The 20,166-nt window shown below is 36.6% G+C and overlaps 1 protein-coding gene and 1 long non-coding RNA gene across 2 annotated transcripts; both read left to right on the forward strand.

The window, feature by feature from the left end:
* The first annotated feature begins 1,063 nt into the window (after positions 1 to 1,063).
* LOC309702827 lies at positions 1,064 to 2,045 on the forward strand. Its single transcript, XR_014275757.1, has 3 exons — positions 1,064 to 1,171; positions 1,591 to 1,626; positions 1,800 to 2,045. It is a non-coding gene; the product is annotated as an uncharacterized lncRNA (long non-coding RNA).
* An 894-nt stretch (positions 2,046 to 2,939) lies between these two features.
* LOC309702805 (uncharacterized protein) lies at positions 2,940 to 18,101 on the forward strand. Its single transcript, XM_082527438.1, has 8 exons — positions 2,940 to 3,201; positions 16,842 to 16,952; positions 17,054 to 17,069; positions 17,160 to 17,251; positions 17,379 to 17,429; positions 17,514 to 17,570; positions 17,685 to 17,747; positions 18,034 to 18,101. Exons 1-8 carry the CDS (start codon positions 3,126 to 3,128, stop codon positions 18,039 to 18,041), a joined length of 474 nt encoding a protein of 157 aa, XP_082383564.1. The 5' UTR covers positions 2,940 to 3,125; the 3' UTR covers positions 18,042 to 18,101.
* Positions 18,102 to 20,166: the final 2,065 nt, after the last annotated feature.

Here is a 20,166-nt window from a genome sequence, read left to right on the forward strand (position 1 = left end):
AATCTTTAAATAATATCAAACTTAAAACATTAAAATGTAACACTGTTGTAAAAAAAAGGATAAGATATGAATTCTGTAGAAACTCATTAATCTGATGATGTAGCACACAGAGCAGTAAAATAAACATTTTTATTCCTGTTAACTATTTTATCATTGAGTCCAGTCTCAGTGCTGCTGTTGATTTCTGAGGCTCTGAAACTTTAAACTGGAAACATGTAAACCTTAGAGGTTACAGTCCCACAGCCTAAACAAGGAAACATGGAAATCACTGTAGTTTGTTTGGAGATCAAAGTGAAATTAATATGATTTGATTGATTTGGTTCTGCCAAATTCTGTCCCTACCATCTGAATGTTGGAGCAGAAACTGAGACTCATCAGACCACTGTGTGGTTACAGGACGCTAAAAACAATGTCTTTCGCTATTAATACAATTATAACAGTTACAGCTACCTACAAGGCAACACCTCTTCCAGCTGTCTTAGGGTGAGAGACAGAGCACAGACAGGTTACATCAGGGGTTGAAAACACCTTTAATTAGTTCCAGCAGTGTCTGCTTGCAGGTAGAGGGAGTTTGGTTTTATTCTGTAGATATATTTATTGATATTTACTCTCCTTTATTCATACATCTGTGTGCTTGAGGTTTGGAAATATTTATTAAAATTATAAATAGCCTTTGAAATAATGTAAGACAAATGTTTGATAATACTTACAGTTTATGACAAAGATGATGATGATGATGATTATTATTATTATTAATATTATTATTTTATTATTATTATTTTATTATTTGAATAATATTTAAATAAAATAAATGTTTTTCACACTTAAAACAAGTCTTGGACTTGTGTTCTCTTCATTTCCTCTTTAACCCTCAGTCAGCTCACATATGTGTAATGAAACTTACTGTCTGTCTGCTATTGGTCAGTTTAGTCTGTGTGTTAAAGGCCTTTTCATAAAAATCTGGTCAGACCTTGTTAAGTTGTTATTTCTGTGTAAAAGGAAGGAAGCAGAGAGAAGTTTTAAAACCTCTTTGTTTCCTTCACAGCTCTTTGGTGTCTGCTGTGCTGCTGCTTCACTCTCTCTCTTTACAGAAAGTTGTAGAAGTTTTCAGACGTGTCACTGCTGGATGTGAGGATGGGAGCCACTTTGCTCTGTGAGCTGGGCCTATTCTGTGAGTACATCACTGACTCCTATTGTTTGATTCATACTGATCCATAAACACGTTTTAGTAAGAAGAACAGAGCATCAGTCATTTGTACCATTGCAGGTCATGTGATCAGAGGACTCTCATGTTTGTTACCAACATGGTTGTTTGTAGACTGGATTAGATTTTAGTGCACTGACTCAGATCAGAGTAGATGTAAATCTCCAAGTGTTTTAAGGAGCTTGGTAAGAAAGCGACTGCACTTTAAACCCTGGTGGGATTGTTCCTTAAGAAGGTCATTAACTCACCATTGATCAAGAAATGAGACACATCATTACCAACAGTGTTTTATTTATGTTACATTTCAAATCTAACATCAACAAAACACTCACATGATTTGAGTGTCTTTAGTTTGATAATGTCTGAAGTTTCTGTCTTTATTGTAGTGCTCTGTACGCTCGTCTGCAGTGGACACGCTCAAGGTGACTGAACAGTTTTCACTTTTTCTATTTCTTCCTTTTTATTTAGCAAAGATTATTCTCAACCTGTATGACTCTACATAAATAAAGTATTAATAATCAATCAACATTCTGCCTTGAGCATAAAGTGTTTCAGATTGTCTGTTGTCTGATTGTCTGTTTGTGTTGGATTCTAGCTGCTGTGCTAACTATTGAACCCAACTGGTCCAGTTATTTCATTGGAGAGTCTGTTACCTTCAAGTGTGACATGAAGGAAGGAAGAGACACTGACTGGTATTACAAAATCAACAAGGATGGTCGAGACTATGTCCCCTACAATGAGAACAAAGACTACAGATTAGAAATTAGCTCGACAGGCCACAGTGGTGAATATCAGTGCTCTGGTAGCTGGAAGGGGTTACATCATACAAAGAACAGTAATACTGTCTTTATAACTGTATTAGGTAAGTCCTCAGTGATTAATACTGTGATGATTCCTGATAAAATACTCATCTGAAATATAAAAAATGTGTGTTTAATAAATGTTTCATTGAAAGTATTGTATTTCTTATGTGTTGGAACTTTAACAAAGATCATTGCATTTTACCTAACTTTGTGTTTCCTTCAACAGTGAACTGCATTAGTTTACATTCAGTGTGAATTAGTCAGGCCTGAGAATGGACAAATGTTTATACTATGCTTATTTAGAGATCTACAACCTGAATTACTGCAGCTCTGTCACCATGTTGAGACAGAAATCAGAAAAATTTAAAGTGACTTAAACTGTAGAAAAAAAAAATATATATATATATAATGAAGACATTTGTAGATTTTATTTGGGGGGGGGGATTTAAAAAAATGATTTTTTTAAACCTTTTATACATTTATATTGTATCAGGTGTGCATTATGTTCTCTCCTTTTTCATATCTGCAGATAAACCCAGGGCCACACTGACAGCAGGAACAACAATCATACCAGTAGGGGGCAGTGTGACACTGACCTGCTCTGTGCAGAGCTCTGATGGATGGAAATATGAGTGGTTCAGACAAACCCAAACAACCTCTGAAGGTAAAATCAGAGATCAACAAAACAGAGATATCAGAGTATCTCAAGGAGGAATCTACAGCTGCAGAGGAACAAGAGGAAACCCAGTTTACTACACTGATAGAAGTGATGATGTCACCATTGAGAAAACCAGTGAGTTCAGTCATTTAGTTTGAAATATACATTCACTCATGATTATCAAACATACAATGTGAAGTTTTCTGTGTTGATTTCATGTTTCTGTTTGTAACTCAACTGTTAATATGTGTGAACAGTTTTCAATAAAGTTGTTGTAAAACAACAACCCAACTGGCCTCAGATATTCAGAGGTGAGACGATCACTCTGACATGTGAGGTGCAGGAAGGAGGTGAAACCACTGAGTGGGAGTATGAATGGAGAGGACCCAGCACACCCACACAGTGGACACACAATAATGATGTGACATTCAGAGTTTCTGAGTCCAGCAGTGGAGACTACATGTGTAAGAGTCGACGCAGAGATGACTCATATTCTTCAACAGAGTGGAGTGAAGCCTTCACATTGTCAGCATCAAGTAAGTCATGTTTGTTGTGTGATCTCCATTTGACAAATGTCATCATGGTCAGCACAGGATGAATTCAATGGTCTACAAAGCATGTTACATTGTTAGTCAGACAAAGAGCTGCAGCTGATAGTAGCCTCATTGTAGACAGTTTGTCACCACTTTGTGTCATGAACCTTCAGCTGGTATAGAGACGCCGATGCTGACCTGCTGCTCCATCACCTGAGGACAATAATGACACAAACAGGATACAAATATAGTTCTTCAAACTCCCTCAACAAATGAAAACAAATATGAAACTTCTTTAAAAAAAGAATAAAAGTCATTCAATCATCTCATCAAATACTGGCGTAGATTAAAATTAATCTGAAGCACACACACACGAGTGGGTTTGATAGAAAGGTTTTTGATTTTATTTCTATTGAACTCATTGATTTGCATGTTAGCCTCAAAGTGATTTTATGAAAGCAAATCAAACTCATTCCAACTTCTTCCTGAAAAAGTCTCATATGTACAGATAACGACTTTGTGGAGAAAAGTGTGTTTATGTTCATTCTTTAAAAATAAGTTTCTGTCTGTGATTCAGCTGTTTTACACTCACTTTATTTGAAAACAAAACAAACAAACAAACAAACAAACAAACACAGGTAAACAACAGAAGCTCAGATGTCCCAGTTTTACTGCTGGGCTCAGATCACTAACAGTTAACAGTTCACCCATCTCTGCATAAATAAAAGAATTAAAACAAATAATGTGCTATAATTTTAAAAATTGTACAAATACATGAAAGTGATGAACGTCAGCTTAACATTTTATTTTGCTGTTGTAGTAGCTGTGTACAACATTTAAAATGAAATGTTAAATGATAGAAAATAACTTCCAGTCAGATTTTGTGTGTGAACTTGATTTTTTCAAATAACTTTTTAATAATATTTGTAGTAAGACGACTTTAAAAACACACACATACTTCTCTTTCAAACACTCTCCTCCCACTCCGATAGAAAGTAAAGAAGTTGTTCACGGCACTGTAACTATTAAAGCAGTAATGACCAGAAAACAGAGATGAGGCATTCAAACTATTTTTGATTTGAAAAAAAAAAAACTTTTCTAGGCAGTCGAAGTCTCACATGCAGAAAAATTACACATTGTTTTGTAAATTGGTCAATGTTTAGTAAGTAGAGTCATAGTTCATTTAACCTGGAAATAGAAACAGTTTGTAAAAATGTGTTTTTATTAGTACATGTTGAGATGTTTGACATGTTTAGATAGTCTCACTCTTAAAGTTCATCATAAATATTTGTGAGTCAACATTTTAGTGACATTGAATTCAGAGTTAAGAGACGAAAGATTGAGAGAAAATCTTTGTTGAACAGATGAACCCCGTCCTGTCCTCACTGTGTCTCCATCATGGCTGAGTCCTGGAGCCTCAGTAACTCTGAACTGTGAGGTTGAACATCCGTCTGCAGGATGGAGCTTCTACTGGTATAAAGCTGTTCCTGATCTATCAGAGAAATCCTCCAGTTATGAGCTGCTACCTGATGGCAGTGGGACTGCACAGGACTCCTACATCATTCATGGACAGACACACACAGCAGGATATGTGTGCAGAGCTGGAAGAGGAGACCCAGAGTATCACACTGATCACAGTCAACCAAAGTTTGGTCTGCAGGTCAGTTTGATTCTGTCCATCTTTTTTCAAGTAATGCAACAGCAAAAAAGTGTAAATTGATGTTTGTTTTTTCTTGGGGGGGGGGGGGGGGGGTAGCATTGAAGGTGAAAATTATACGAACATTGCGTCTTTTAGCACTGACCTTTAAACATTAAAGCAAAAGAATATGTTCACTCAGATAATTTGAATCCTAACATCTGTGAGCTTTGTCTCTTCACTGCATGTTGTTTCCAGATGTTCATTCAGCAGCGTCTCTCACAGTGAGTCCTGACAGAGTGCAACACTTCACCTCTGACTCTGTCTCACTGACCTGTGAGGGAAACTTCACTGAGTGGAGAGTGAGGAAGTTCTCTGAGGACGGCCGACTGTACTCTGACTGTAGGAGAATGACTGGATCCACATGTGACATCAACACATCAAAGTCTGATACTGCAGTGTACTGGTGTGAGTCTGGATCAGGAGAGTTCAGCAGTGCAGTCAACATCACTGTACAGAGTATGTTATTATACATTTACTACTTTGATGTTAATGATTTAGACGTCACATGAACATTTGTTCCAGCTTTTCTGTATGTGAAGTCATTTCATGTGGGAAAAATAAAACACATACAGCAGTTTTTAAACACAGAAGATCAGATGTTGATGATGAAAAGCATTTGTACAATCTGTTCTTATTATTGTTTGTCAGCTTTTTCTAAAAGTGTGCACCAGCTGATGTGACTGAAACAATTGTGTGTGATTGTGTCACAGATGATGGTGATGGTCCTATCCTGGTGAGTCCTGTTCATCCTGTGACTGAGGGAGCTTCTGTTAGTCTGAGCTGCAGTTTGAGAACACAAAAAATACTTTCCAATGTGTTTTTCTATCACAATGACAAACTTATTCAAAATGATCCCCGAGGGGAGCTGAAGATCTCTGCAGTGTCAAAGTCTGATGAAGGTTTCTACAAGTGTCAGTACTCAGGAAGAGAGTCAGCACAGAGCTGGATGTCAGTTAAAGGTGAGCAGGATCAAAACATCTGATGGAGTTTTATAAATGAGTTTGATGACTGAGAAGCAACATTAGATTTTCTGATTTAAGTCTCAAAGTCGCCTTGCTCAATTTTGTAAAATTATATATATAAATACATATAATTCATTAATGAATAATTATTGTTTCTTGTAACTGTGTCAGGAGCTGACAGCTCTTCATCTCCTGTGTGGTTGATTGTTGGACTGGTTTGTGGAGTCTCTCTCATTATTATTCTCCTGCTCTTGTTGTATCGCTGCAGACAGTCCAAGTGTAAGAGCCTCTTCTTTTCATGCTGTATTACAGAGTTTATTTACTACACACACTTTAATTATTCACACATATACATGTATTCTGATCGAACAATTCACATCACAAAGATGTGTAATAACATTTGTCTCTTTCACAGGTTCCTGCTTCACCAGGTTGGTAAAATACTTTTTATTATTATTTTAAACAAACATCAGTTACTTTTGAGTTTATTGTGTTTATTTCCTGTTTCAGGTCGATCCAGTCTGAGAGTCACAGTCCGGGCTCCTCCACAAATCATGGAGTCAACCAGGATGAAACTCATGAACACAACTCTGTTCATCCTGGTCAGCACTTAAACCGATCTTTATTATCATTATTAATATTGACTTTTCATTCAGTCTCCATTAACAGGAACATTTCTTAGGTTCAGTTTGTGCTCAGCAGCTTTTCAAAGAACATTTATCAAAATCCAGCTGGACAAACATCCAAATAACCAACTGACTACATGCACAAAAGATCAGAAACAAACAGGATTTTATAAACTGATTGTATCTTTAACTCGACTGAAAGAATCCACAAATGTTATTGTTTCATATCAGAGCAACACAACCAGTAACACCATGATGGGTTCATGCTCTGAAAATATCTGACCGTCCTGGATTTGAACACAACTAATGAAATTGAATATGATGTGTTTACAAACATTCTTACATTTCAGGTGCAGATGAACCGCGAGACGTCACATACTCTCTTATTAAACTTCAAAACTTTGGAAAGAAGAGTGAGTACACAAAACACACAGTGTAGAAAAAAGCCTGGAAAGTTTTTAAAGTGTTTAAAATGTTTTCATTATTTTCATTAATCTGATCATCTTAACAGAGAAGCATCATAAACCAGAGCAGAGTGCTGTTTACTCTGAGGTGAAGACAGGAGCTGCAGGTACAGTCACAACAGTCTCATTCAGTGTTTGTACTTGAATGTGTCATCACATCATTATATTGCAGGTAATTATAGGTCAACATGGAGTTTAGTTATTCACTGACCAAGCTTAGCTACTACATACGACCACTACACATCAGCAGACTGAATCTTATACACATCGAGGGCCGTTCAGAGTTTACTGTAAGTTTGTCTGCTTCATATACAGAATGATATTGTTATTGTACAGTATGGTATTGTCCATCTATATGTCCCCAAACTAAATAGTTTCTCTCATGTTTTTACTCTGTAATGTTCTTGTCATCATATCTGTGCTGAACAAATGTGTGCTGAGCTCTGACGTCTCTTTTAGAGGACAGTCTGATGTATGCTGAGGTCAAACAGCCCAAAAAAGAAAAAGCCAAGAAAAACAAAGGTGAGCAAAGTCTGCCATCATCTCCACTGAATATTGTTCAACATGTTTATCTGCTCTTACAATGTAAATCTGTTTATTTTAATATTTATATTTATGTATTCACACTTTGTCAGCTATTTAAAATCTTCTCTTTTATCTTTGCATCAGTGGAGACATCCAGTTTCCTCCTGGTTAATGACATTATTGTTTTCAATGATCTTCTCTTCATTCACAGGAACATCAAGTCCTGCAGCTGATGCAGCAGTTTATTCTGAAGTCACATCAGGAAGCTCTCTCAGTAATTCTGCTGCCATGCAGGCTGATTTATTCTTCACATTATTAAATGTCTTCAGCTCATAATATCTTTACATGTTGGAAATCACTTTGTCTCTTTGTGCTTGTCTTACAGGTCAGTGAGGAGAGCTGTAGCAGCAAAGCCAAGAAGAAGCTTTTTATGAAGCCACTCTTGCTCCTCTGCTGCCCAAATATCAGACATGCTCAGCTTTATGTGCAGTTACAATATTACATCATAATATCATATAATTCAGTATAAACCAAATGGAGGTGTATTCATATTCAATATTCATGCTCTTTATCTTCGGTTACTTTTACAAAAAAAATTGTAATAAACCTTGACTGTATCTAACATGTTCCAACAGCAGTGAGAAATATGTGATGTTTAGTATCTGACAGCACAATTTACAGTCAGTGTTTGCAGTGTAAATACTGATATGGGCACCAACAAATACTTTAACTGTGTTTGTTTACATTATATAAATAAGAATTATATCATAGGCAGTGAATACATTTGAATGTATTTCATGTATATTTTTGTGTTTCTGATCATTTTTTTGCATCTTTTATTTAGAAGGTAGAAATAAAATCTTTTGACATTTGAACATTTTATATTTATTTTTGATTTTTGTTTCCTGTATGAAATTATCCACAAACTAATCAGATCATCTCTCTATGTGCTGATAGTTAAATGAAAAGATAACTTGTACATGGGCTAAATCTCATATGACAGATTGCATGGAGACAGAACATCACAGAGAATTAAAGCTCTGCATCAATCACGGTCAGCACGACTCAGAGAAGTAGCAGTATTATAATTCATTAATACGACACAAACCTCAGAGCTAAAAATCCAGACAGGTTCAACCAAGAACAAGACAGAAACAAAACATCTGTCTGACCCTGCAGAGTCTGATTGTTTAGTCACAGTGAGGAGGAGGCACAGGTCAGTCAGGTGTAAACTTAACCAGCTGGGTTGAGCCTGGTTGGCATTTTTCTGCAAAATCAGCATGACGGTGATAAACAGTGCTGATCATATCCTCTAATACAGGGTGACCATAATTTGATTTCCAAAAAAGAGGACACTTGTGCCAGTCATGAAGAACCTTTATAATACTGTTTACATGAAGAAAACATATTTAAACAATAACATCTCTGTGCAGTTAATGAATGGTGAAATAAAAAATGTCATATAGTCTTTTACAAGTCAACAAGTGGTCACCGTACTCTAATAGCTCAGCTGTGCTGTAGATGGGTTTCCCTCTTCACTATCAATCATGTCTTTGTCCTATAAAGTGGGAGAGCAACTACAACTACACTGGTGACTTTTCATTTTGTCCTGTTACCATTTGTAACTAATTTGTTGACTTTATGTCATTTTAGTTTCTAATAAAATGTCATGCAGTCCTGTGTTCCCTGATTTAATTAAATCTGTGAATTAGGATGCAGAAGCAGAAAGTTTAGAGGTTTTATTGCAGGGTTAATAAATGGTGGTGTGAGAGAAATTCTGCACAGACTCTGAGTCTGAAAGACGAACAGTGTTTGGAGTCTGCTGTTACCATCACAGCTGTGTAGGTGGCAGTAATACAACTTTATGCTGGTTCTCAGCTACTAATGAAAAAGAAGTGAGCTTCTTACAGCTCTTCATAACTTACTGTTATTATTGTATTTTTATTTTATCTGATCAGCAATAATTCAGGTCGTTAAAGTGTTTGAAATGTTATTAGTGTTATTGCTCATTATTATTACTGTGATTAGTGTAATGGCTTTAGGACCCAGGGGATCAAACAGAGGGTATAAAAAAGGAAGTAGCAGCAGGTGCTCTTCTTCTTCTTCTCTCCTTTGTTCTGGTGTGAGGCTGTGGACTGTGGTGTTTTTGGGATGCTGCAAAGTTTTGGAGTGTGAACAGAGTGTGCTGAGGAGATCGTGTCACCATATAAGTGAGCATACTGCCCTTTAGCAGAGATTCAAGGTATAGACTGAATGTTTTTAAGTTATCTTTCTTTAAGCCTTTAAAATAGATTAATTTAAATTAATCTTTAAATTACCAGTTAAAATATTATCCTACAGGATCGAGGCCTCAGTGCTCCTGTGTTTTTGATTATTATATTAGTGTATTTTTGTTTTTTTGATCAGCAATAATTCAGTTTATTATGTGTTTGAAATAAATTGAATGACTGAATCACAGCTGAAAGTGTTTTTTGTTCTTGTTGTTTTATGCATTTACTCTGAGTGTGTGATTATTGTGCTGCTGTTACAGTCTTTCTGTTTTACTTCTCAGCACTGCCATCATGTGTCTGAATACACAGCGTACAGTCAAACTCAACAACCTCAGTTAAAGATTTGATAACATTTAAAGCTGTTGAGCACCAGTGCAGGTTATTTTTGACCTGTGTTTGTGTTTTTGAATAAATCTCTTGAAGTTTTTGCAAGTGGAAAATGTTGTATATTTCTGACGGATGTAAAACTTTTAAAACACTGAAAGAAATTTTAAATAAATTCAGATCTGCAAAGAAATGCATTGATTATGTTTTATTCAAGAATCAATATCAAACAGTATCACAAGATCAAACTGCAAAGAATAACATCTTTACTCTTCTGAGCAGCTTACATGTGTGTGAAAGACTGTTGGTGGTCACCATCTTTTCTGCCACAGGCTTATTTTTATCCACTAACAGGCCTCATGGTTTCTGGTTGGGTCACCATGAACAGAGGAAATGCAGCCTGTGGTTTCAGCCTCAAGTCTTCAGTGTAGCTGATGTTTAGTTTTATGTTATCAGCTCACAGCAAAGAGTTAACAAGGAGCACAGACAAAGAGCACAGTGGAAATTTCACTTTGACCTCTGTGTGCATGACACATGTTTACATGATGTGCCTGTACTGGAATAACAGTACTGATCATCAAATATTCAGTTATCTTTATAAAATAGTGCCTCTTCTTCATCATTTTTCATTAATCAATGTAATAAATCCGTAAATCAAACAATCATTTGCACCAAAGTTAATTTATTCAAAGCTAATAATTGAAAACAAAATGAAATTTCTTCATATTTTTGTTCATTTTTTGCACTTTAAGAAAAGTTTTTTCTTTAACGTGTGAATATTTCTGTAACTGTTGGTGACCTCATAGCTGCAGGCTTATCTGCACCATCTCTGCACTTAAACATTACAGTGACTTCATTATTTCCATCAGCCTGCAGAACTAAAATGAGGAAGAACAATTGAAGCTAAATATGAGCTGCCTTCCAGATCACATGCTTTAGCTCTGACAGTACAGACAGATGATGAGGAGACTGTGAGATGTTAAACAGGCAGAATACAGAGCTCAGAGTTTTACACGTTCTGGTTTGTTGTTTTCACACTCCTTAAAACGTGAGAGAATGTTTACTGATCTTCATTTTACTATAAATAACACCTCGGTGTGTAAATTGCCTTGATTGCTAATTTACTGTTAATAGTTAATATTTATTATTATTATCTGAAAAAGAAAACCATAAGAATCTAAAATCTAAAACAAGATGCTAAAACAGGACCAACTTTCTCTAAATGTAATCACACAGAGCTCAGATGAGTAGAGAGTGAACAGGCAGGTGTGTTTTTCCACAGCAGGTGTGTGTTTGCACAACTGAAGGTTTGCAGGTTGAACACTGGAGAAGATCAGAGACAGAAGAAGACTGGATTAAGTGGATAAACTACAAGGGTGATTCTCTGCAGTCAGGCTAGTTTCCTCAGTGTGCTGTAACTCAGTGAGTGGATGAACAGTCGGTCCTTTTATGTGCAGCTATTTGAGGATGGAGAACAAATGTGCCAACCTGAGCTGACTGGAGCAGGTGAGGAAGATGACTAACACATCCCACTGAGAAGGAAGAGCTGTGGAGCTGTGACAGACTGTGGCAACATCAATGAAAAAAGGCAAAAATCTAATAATTATTTTATTACAGTCCTGATATCAGACCTCTGTTTATTTGTTTATTAGAAGCTCAGATATTAATCCTCTAAAGCCTGAATCATAAATAAAATGAAAACTTTTTATAAGCTGGTGTGTTTTTTTGAACCTTCTGAGAAATAAATATTTTTCACATGAGGTGGAAAAAATCTTTTTTAGCTGCATCTGGCATTTTTGTACAATTTGTTTCTCAGTTTATCTTCAAATAGAAACATAAAGTTTCTTTTTAACACATTAAACTTTGAGTTTCCTTTCAAAATGTTCAAAAATCTTTTAGAAAACTGGTAAAAATGTCTTTGAGGAATCGTTGAAGGCTCGTTGACTGATGTCAGCCATGTTGGATGTCTCAGCTGAGGGCTCTGCATGAGTTGCTGATCCCCGCTGGTTAATCTGTGCACTGCATGTGTGTCTGTAGACATCAGGTTCTTTAACGTGAGCAGAAAAAGCCAAGCAACAAACTTTGTTAAAGAGGATGAAAAGAAACTTGATGAATGTTGGTCGGATATTCTTCTGTCAGAGGAGACAAAGATAAATTTGTTCACATTCAGTCAGACAGATCAGTGAGTCTGTAGTTGTGATACTGAAGGGTGGAGGCAGGACATGACAACAAAGATAAAACTATGACCTGCAAAGTGTGTCAGCAACTAAGCAACAGAGCACCTTTGTATATCACAGAGAAAGGTAGGAACACAAAACAGGAAAGAAACTTAAATGTTTGCAGTGGACAGGAAATGTGAACACGTCACACGACTGCTGTGGTCAAAGCTACAGGAGCTTTTTGAGGTTGGTGTAAAAGGAAGGAAGCACAGAGAGGCGATAGAAGAAGGAGCTGAATATAAACTCTGGTCTTATCTACATTAAGTGCAGCTTCTCTTTATCAAGGCAAAGTCGAACACTTTGAGATTAGATGCAGATCAGCGTGCAGGCCTGGACGTGAGGATGGGGCACTCTTTGCTCTGTTTGCTGGGGTTATTCTGTGAGTACAATACACACCTTTACTGTTTGAATGGCAGCGATGAAGGAAAATGTTTCTCACTGGTGACAATTACAGTGTATCACTGCTTTAACCTGTTTACCTGACAGCTTCAACACAGCAGACTAGATTTTTTTTCATGTTTCCAGCCTGTTTCACAGCTAATAGAAACACATAAATTTGGTGATGAGCAATAACTGTGTATGTTGTATAATGTCTGATGATGTTTCATTCTTTATTTTAGTGCTCGGTACAGTCAGACATGGAAACACTGAAGGTGAGAAACTGTTTTTTCTTCCCTTTATATCATGTGTGTTGATCTTAACTAGTATTTAGCTTCTCCTGTGTTGCTCTAAATGACGTCCTCTGTCTTATATTTTGTATCATAAACCAAACATTTCATTGAGATTATTGGTTAAAATGTTAATATAACCATGTTAAGTGTGTGAGCACTCAAACACACACCCACGATACAAACTGTATATTTACTGAAGAGCTGTGGTTTCATACATGTGGATTTTCTTTTCATGTTTATCTGATCTGAAAATATCAACAGTGTGTGTAGTGCAGTTTATCTCACTGAGTTATGCTGTTGGTTTGTATGCTGGATGATATAGTGGGATTTTTTTGGATTACCTCTTGGAGTTGTAAAAATGCTAATTATCAAAAGCTCCACACAGATGACAAATTAAAGGAAAAACCAACATGAACATGGTAACCAAATGCTGCTCTGAGCTCAGCATAGAGTTTTTTACCTTCATCCCTCATTTGGTGTTTTGATTAGAAGCTGTTTAACACGTCACTCCAAAGTCTCTGTAGATGTTCAGTGTGTTGAATTGTGTGGCTGCAAAAGATGATTCACATGATTTAAGTTTGCTTCAAACATTCAGAGCAACAATTTTATTCTTTTGATCTTTTTCTAAATTACAGACCTTGGAGTGAAGGCCACTCTGACAGCAGACAGATTAACTATACCAGCAGGGGGCAGTGTGACACTGACCTGTGATATGAAGAACTCTGCTGACTTTGAATATGAGTGGTTCAGAGAACCCAGTTTTAACTCTGAGAAGACCATAGTAGCTGGTGAATCAAAGAGAGAACTGGTGACCTCTGACGCCGGCATCTACAGCTGCAGAGGACGTATAAAAGGGACAAATTCAGTCACAGAAGAAAGTAACTTAGTCACCATTCAGGAAACTGGTGAGTTTAAAATTTTAATCTGGAATAAAACAGCTTGTATTCTCCAAAGTTTCTCCATTTCTAAATATGTGGAACCTCTTAATGCAGAGTTTGTGACCTTTGATTGTCTCTGAAAATGTAGTTCTATGTTTTATATTTAATTAGTGGATAAATCATTGAACCTAATACAGCTGATTAAAGTTATTGACCTGAACTGTGCAGAAAAGAAACCATCGAACGTCTTCATCCTGTAATGTGAAGAAAAATGAGGACCTAAATGCACTCTGAGACAGACTGAATAAGAAAAAATGAAACTTTACACACACACACACACACACACACACACACACACACACACACACACACACACACACACACACACACACACACACACACTGAGAGGGAAGTAAAACTCAACATAAGACACAAGAAACAAATGAATACCAAAATAAAACAGGAAGACAACAAAGAATTTAACCTAAAAAACCCTCAGAAATACAAAGTAAGACCCGGGATCATGACACACTCCAGATTTCTACATCCTCTTTAGTTTCATCAAATATTCCCATATTTGATGATTTGATTAAGATTTAAATTAGAAGCTCTCTAATATGTAACCCCAATAACTTTCAGTTATGTTGTGATATTTTTTTGACTTCACTTGCATCAAATTCGTTCAGTGGTTTTTTTTTTTTTTTTTTGTAATTCTTAATTACAGGACATGGAGTGAATATCACTGTAACAGCAGACAGCACAACCATACCAGCAGGGGGCAGTGTGACACTGACCTGTGATGTGAAACACTTTGCTGACTTAAAATATGAGTGGGTCAGAGAAACCTCATCTGCAGTGAAGTCCACAGAAGCTGTTGGATCAGATAAAGTGATCAGGATCTCTAAAGGAGGAAAATACCAATGCAGAGGATGGAGAACATACCCAACTTCACTCATAGCACAAAGTGATCCAGTCATCATTCAGGAAACTGGTGAGTTTAAAAATGTCATAAGAAATAAAACAACATGGATTCTCCAAAGTTTGGAGAAGCTCAGAGAGGGACAAAATTATGACAAAAACTTATGTTACAAAGTGATTTACGGCCCCAACCTGCCAAGTTTTTTATGATAATAAAACTGTTACAAAGTTATAATAAACAATAATGGGGTTAAAATATTTGATAATACTGTTTTTATTTTTAATGAAAATATGTTAATCAGTCAGAAATTAAATGTGTGGCTCAGTCATTCATAAACGTGTTTTGTGATTTGGCCCCTGATGCTCCAGTTGTCACGGTTCAGCATTTTGAGTCTCGTGTGTTTTGGTATTTTATAATATGTTTTATGTTCTGAGTCCTTTGCTGTTTTGATTATTGTAGTTATTATTATTATTACCCCAGGATCAGTTATGGCTGTTACGGTTTTAGTTCTTAGGTTTTGTTTTATGTGTTCATGTTGTGTTTACTCTGTGCATTTCTGTCCCACGTTTTAGGTCTCTATGTTCTGTCTCACAGTCTCTGTTAAGTTTACGTGTTTACAGTTCAGTCGGTGTGTTTCCTGTTTTACTTTGAAGGTCTGCGTCTCATGTCAGTGTTTCTAGTTTTGTTTCCCTTGTCTCGTCCTGCCTAATTACTCCCAGCTGTGCTCTCCTACTGTGTCTCATTCCCTTCATTATCCCTCAGTGTATTTAAGCCCTGTGTTTCTCTTTTTCAGTGTTTGATCTCCCTCATCCATGTCTGTGTGTTCTGCCTACAAGCCTGTCAAGTTTATTTTTGTTTTCCAGTTTAGTTCTTTTTTTTGTGTGCAGCAATAAAGCTGCTATTTTGAGTTCTAGTTTTGCTTCTGTGTTGAGTCTGCATTTTGCACACAGACCATGACACCAGTTGCTGTTATCAGTTACAGTTTTAGGACAGAGTGACGTCGCTCTATGTGATTGGCTCATTTCAGAGGCCATCCTGACCAATGGCTGTGGAGCTGTCATAGAAACATTTTTGAACTATTCTGAAGATACTCTGAAGAGTCAGCTCAGAGATAAGAGATAGTTTAATAAAGATTTCTCTGAGCCTGTGATTCTCACGTGATTATGAACAAGACTGACTGAGGATCAGTGAAGAGGGTGAAACACAGCGAGGGTGTAAAGAACTTCATGTTCTGGGACCATCAAACATCTTTGTCTGTGAGACAAACAATGAGACAATTATAACAATAATAATAGTTTAATATTTAATGACTGAAACAAAATGGTTTGCTATGTTCAGGTATGAGCTGCAGATGTGAGCAGCACATTTTCCGTACAGTCACTGACTGGGCGATCAGACCTCTGTACTGGTTGTTTGTGGCTCTGTACACAGACATGTGACCTAGAAGCACGGCTACAGTCATCAACATCATCATGACCTGTGAAGCAATAATTACATGTGTGTGAACAAATGTGTGAGCCAAGTCTCCTAATTTTTTAAAGAGGATATTTTAGGCCTTTTATCTTTTATTGGATAGAGACAATGTAGGGGTGCAGATGGGACTTGAACCTGGCCGTACTGCTCACCCACTCAGCTGAATTTTTAATGATATAATGGTTCTGGAATAAAAATACAAACAGAGATTTGTCATGTTACTATGAAGGTCAAACAGCATTATATCTCATGGTAACCTCTTTGGCATTGTAAAAATGATCTTATTGGAAATGGTTGAACATGAATAGTCATGTAAAATGTGGAGTCTAGAGAATCAGTGTCAGGAATGTGATCCAAGGAGGGGAGACTAGGTGGGATTGTGAATGTGAAACAATTATTTTCAGCAAATCTCCAAATCAACATAAATTCACAATTAGTTCTGTAGCAATTCTACAAGTAAGACTGCAAGTAGTGTAGAACAGGAGTCACAACATGAAACCACAGAGCAGAGTCATGCTGACAGTTTCTGACAGGAAACAGAAAATCTCAATGTAAACATCAGTTTTTGTTTCTTTATATTAAGATTTCAGATCCAAAATCTGACATTTTCTAGTTTCAGGTTTTGGATGTGAAAGAAGTTCATTTATCGTTCCGTTCATCATCGGACTTGTTAGTGGAATTATTGTCGTGCTGCTGCTGATGTGTTGCTATAAACAGATAAAGAGTGAGAGACTTTCTGATTGACTTTTTAAAGGAAAAATAATTTATTTTAATGCTGTGACACTTTTAAACAAACTGATGTAATAATCTTTGTGCTTTTTACAGAACCCTGTTGTAACAGGTTGGTGCAGCAGTTTAGTTTCATTTATATAACTTCAAATAAAACTAACTTTGAATTATTCCTCATTAAACTTACATTTTTTTGTTTCAGTCTCACTCAGTCTCAGAGCACCAATCAAAGCTCTGCTTCACAACAAACATCCAACCAGAATGAAACTCAGGTTTACTCCTCTCTTCTTCATGGTGAGACCAGAAATTATTACTTTTCTCTTTAATACAGTTTTCAACACTCAGTTTTCCAGCAAACAGTGACAAAAACAAAAAGAAATAATATTTTTCTTCCTTCTTTCTTATTTTCAATGACTTGTAGGTGATCTTTCAGTCTATGAATCAATCAGAGGCTCTGGAAACACTGGAAGTGGTACAAACAGTATAAACTTTGATAATAGCAGAGCTGTAAGAAATGTAAATATTTATTCTGACTGATCAAACTTCATTATTTCAGCAGATGAATACAACAACGTCACATCTGGATTTCAGCTTGACGGTCTTGATAAATGGAGTGAGTACAAGAAACATGAAATGTAATAATTGGTCGAATGTTTTTGTAACTTGTGTAATTTTAGAGGAAGACAGTCTCCATGTTATTAAACACAATAATCCATCATCACAACAGGCAGACATGATGGCACAGAGGAGAGCTCTGACTACAATAATGTGAATCCTGAATCAGCCTCAGGTACAAATGTGAACTCTACACACACTGAATCATTAGTAATCAGATTACATGTGCAGTTAAATGTGTGACATCATTGCTAAAGTTTGTGGAGCTGATGAGCTGAATCACTTTTTATACGATTGGCTTTAGTTGTGTTCTGCTGCTGTTGTGATGTCTGAATAAAATAGATGAGATCAGTTCTGTGTGATTAAAGCATGAACGTGTCAGAAAGCATCATCACATCTTTGGCAACATTATTTCTTTGTTTTTCACTTTCAAACTCGTATTTGTTCTGATTTTGTTTCAGGTCCATAAAAAGATTATTTCAACAAAACTCAAGACTCACGAACAACATGAGCAACGTCAGTGTAAGCAATGACATGCTCTTGGTTTAATATCAACACTGGAAGACTGATTATATGGTTCATCTCTGTATTAAAATCCTATTGTGTTTATTTCTGTTGTAATAAGTGGAGGGTGGATGGTGTGGGACATTGTTTCCATCAAGACACAATTTCATGATTTGGTTCTGTGAGTTTGTTTCAGTCTCTTTGTTTTATTTCTATAAGATGTTCACTCACTTCCTGCTGAATTTGACATGTTATCTTTAAAGTGTAAGAATAGATTATTTTAGTATTAGGGATTTAGTTGTATTAACGATAGTAAAGCATTATATCCGTTATTCATTTAAGTAGGCCATAGGTCAAGCTGCTAAACACTCACACATAGAGCAGACACAGAATTGGGAGAATAAGTCAGAGGTGTATGTGAGAAGCAGAGGCGACAGAAAGGAGAACACAGTGTGTGAAGAAATGGGCAGCAAGGACACGAGAAAGGGAGACAGCAGATAGAGAGACATTAGCAGGCGCCTAGTTTTGAGAAGACAAAGGTTGTTGACCTCTGTGTGCTGTTGGGACTGCCCCAGCAGATTTTGATGATTGATGCTGAACTGTGAAAATCCCCATGTACATGTAATAAAATTAGTTGATTATTTGTTCTGAGAAAAAACAGGAATGAAATATTACACTGTCTTATGATGCATTATAGTGCTGATTTATAAGAACACAAAAACTTATTGTCAATGTTCAGATTTTACAATGTTATTCATGTCATCACTGAGGCCATGACAGAGAACATTTTGTGTGTGATCAAATTGTTTTCTGTAGGTGATGTTTGTGTCTTTTATGCTGTTTACAGTTTGATGTGTGTAAAATAATTGTGGTGCTTTTAAAAATAATCAAATAATATCACGACAAAACGTCTTTGTTCTTCTGAGTGACCCGTGATGCTTATATGTGGATAAAAATGTCTTTTCTAACTGTCTGCTATATCCTATTTATTAATCTGCTGAAAATGACTCATGATTTCTGCCTGAGCCCCCAGAAAAGAGGAAAAGCAGCCTGTGGTTGAAGAGAAAAAGTAAATGACTTGTTTTAGCAAAGAGGCAACAAGAAATGCAGACAATAACAGCACAGTGATGTTCTCTTGACAGCTACATGCTGATATTGTCAGATATAAATATAAAGTATTTCCTTAGTTGAAGGGATAAAAGTGTCAGGTGTGCCCCTGTAGCACTGCACTTGTTCTCTGTGTGGACTGCACATTTTATATGATCTACCTGTACTAGGAAAAATACCACACTGTGACAACTGATGAAAACTCTCATTTAGAAAAATATCAGACAAAAATACAGTGCCGAATGGTACAGACAAAAAAATCAATCAATCAATCAATCAATCAATCAATCAATCAATCAATCAATCAATCAATCAATCAATCAATCAATCAGTCTTTATTTATAAAGCACTTTTCATACAAAAAATGTAGCACAAAGTGCTTTACATAGTTAAAAGCAGCCCACCCCACCCTCCAACTCACTCCCTACACACTCTCATTAACATAAATGATGTGAATACACACATATCCCCCCCCCCCCCCCCCCCCCCCCACACACACACACACACACTTAAAGAGTAAAAATTGGGCTGGGTTCGCATGAGCCAAGTGAGGAAACACTATAACAGGGAGCCGTCTGCACCGGGAGCCGGTCACAGACCGCAGCCTCCAGGCTGGGCACACAGCAGGAGGGAGGCAAAGGAGCCCCCCAGCCAGGCTGAGAGGACCCCCAGAGACCCAGCAGCGACGGTTGATCACAGCCCCGGTGCAGAGAGCCCCCTCCGAGGAAACACTGGAGATATGACACAATAGGATATATACAGGGTAAAATGATAAAATAAATAAGAACGGGATACAATATAAATATAAATGGAGTAAGAAGATTAAAAAATTAATAAGAATAAAATCAATAAATATTAGGTAAAGCCTAAATTAATAATAGAATAACAGGATAGAATAAATAAGCATAAAATAAATAAACGCTAAGTAAAAGCTAAATTAAAAAGGTGGGTCTTGAGCCTGTTCTTAAAACAGCAGATATCAT

Source organism: Aulonocara stuartgranti (assembly GCF_965226115.1).
Source record: "Aulonocara stuartgranti genome assembly, chromosome: 3".
NCBI lineage: Eukaryota > Metazoa > Chordata > Actinopteri > Cichliformes > Cichlidae > Aulonocara > Aulonocara stuartgranti.

Excerpts from the sequence above, each read along its gene's own strand:
- LOC309702805 (XM_082527438.1), top strand. The coding sequence starts at position 3,126 with ATGTGTAAGAGTCGACGCAGAGATGACTCATATTCTTCAACAGAGTGG. Across the intron at positions 17,430-17,513 it reads CTCTGGAAACACTGGAAGTG|CAGATGAATACAACAACGTC; the intron begins GTACAAACAGTA and ends TCATTATTTCAG. Across the intron at positions 17,571-17,684 it reads TGACGGTCTTGATAAATGGA|GCAGACATGATGGCACAGAG; the intron begins GTGAGTACAAGA and ends TCATCACAACAG.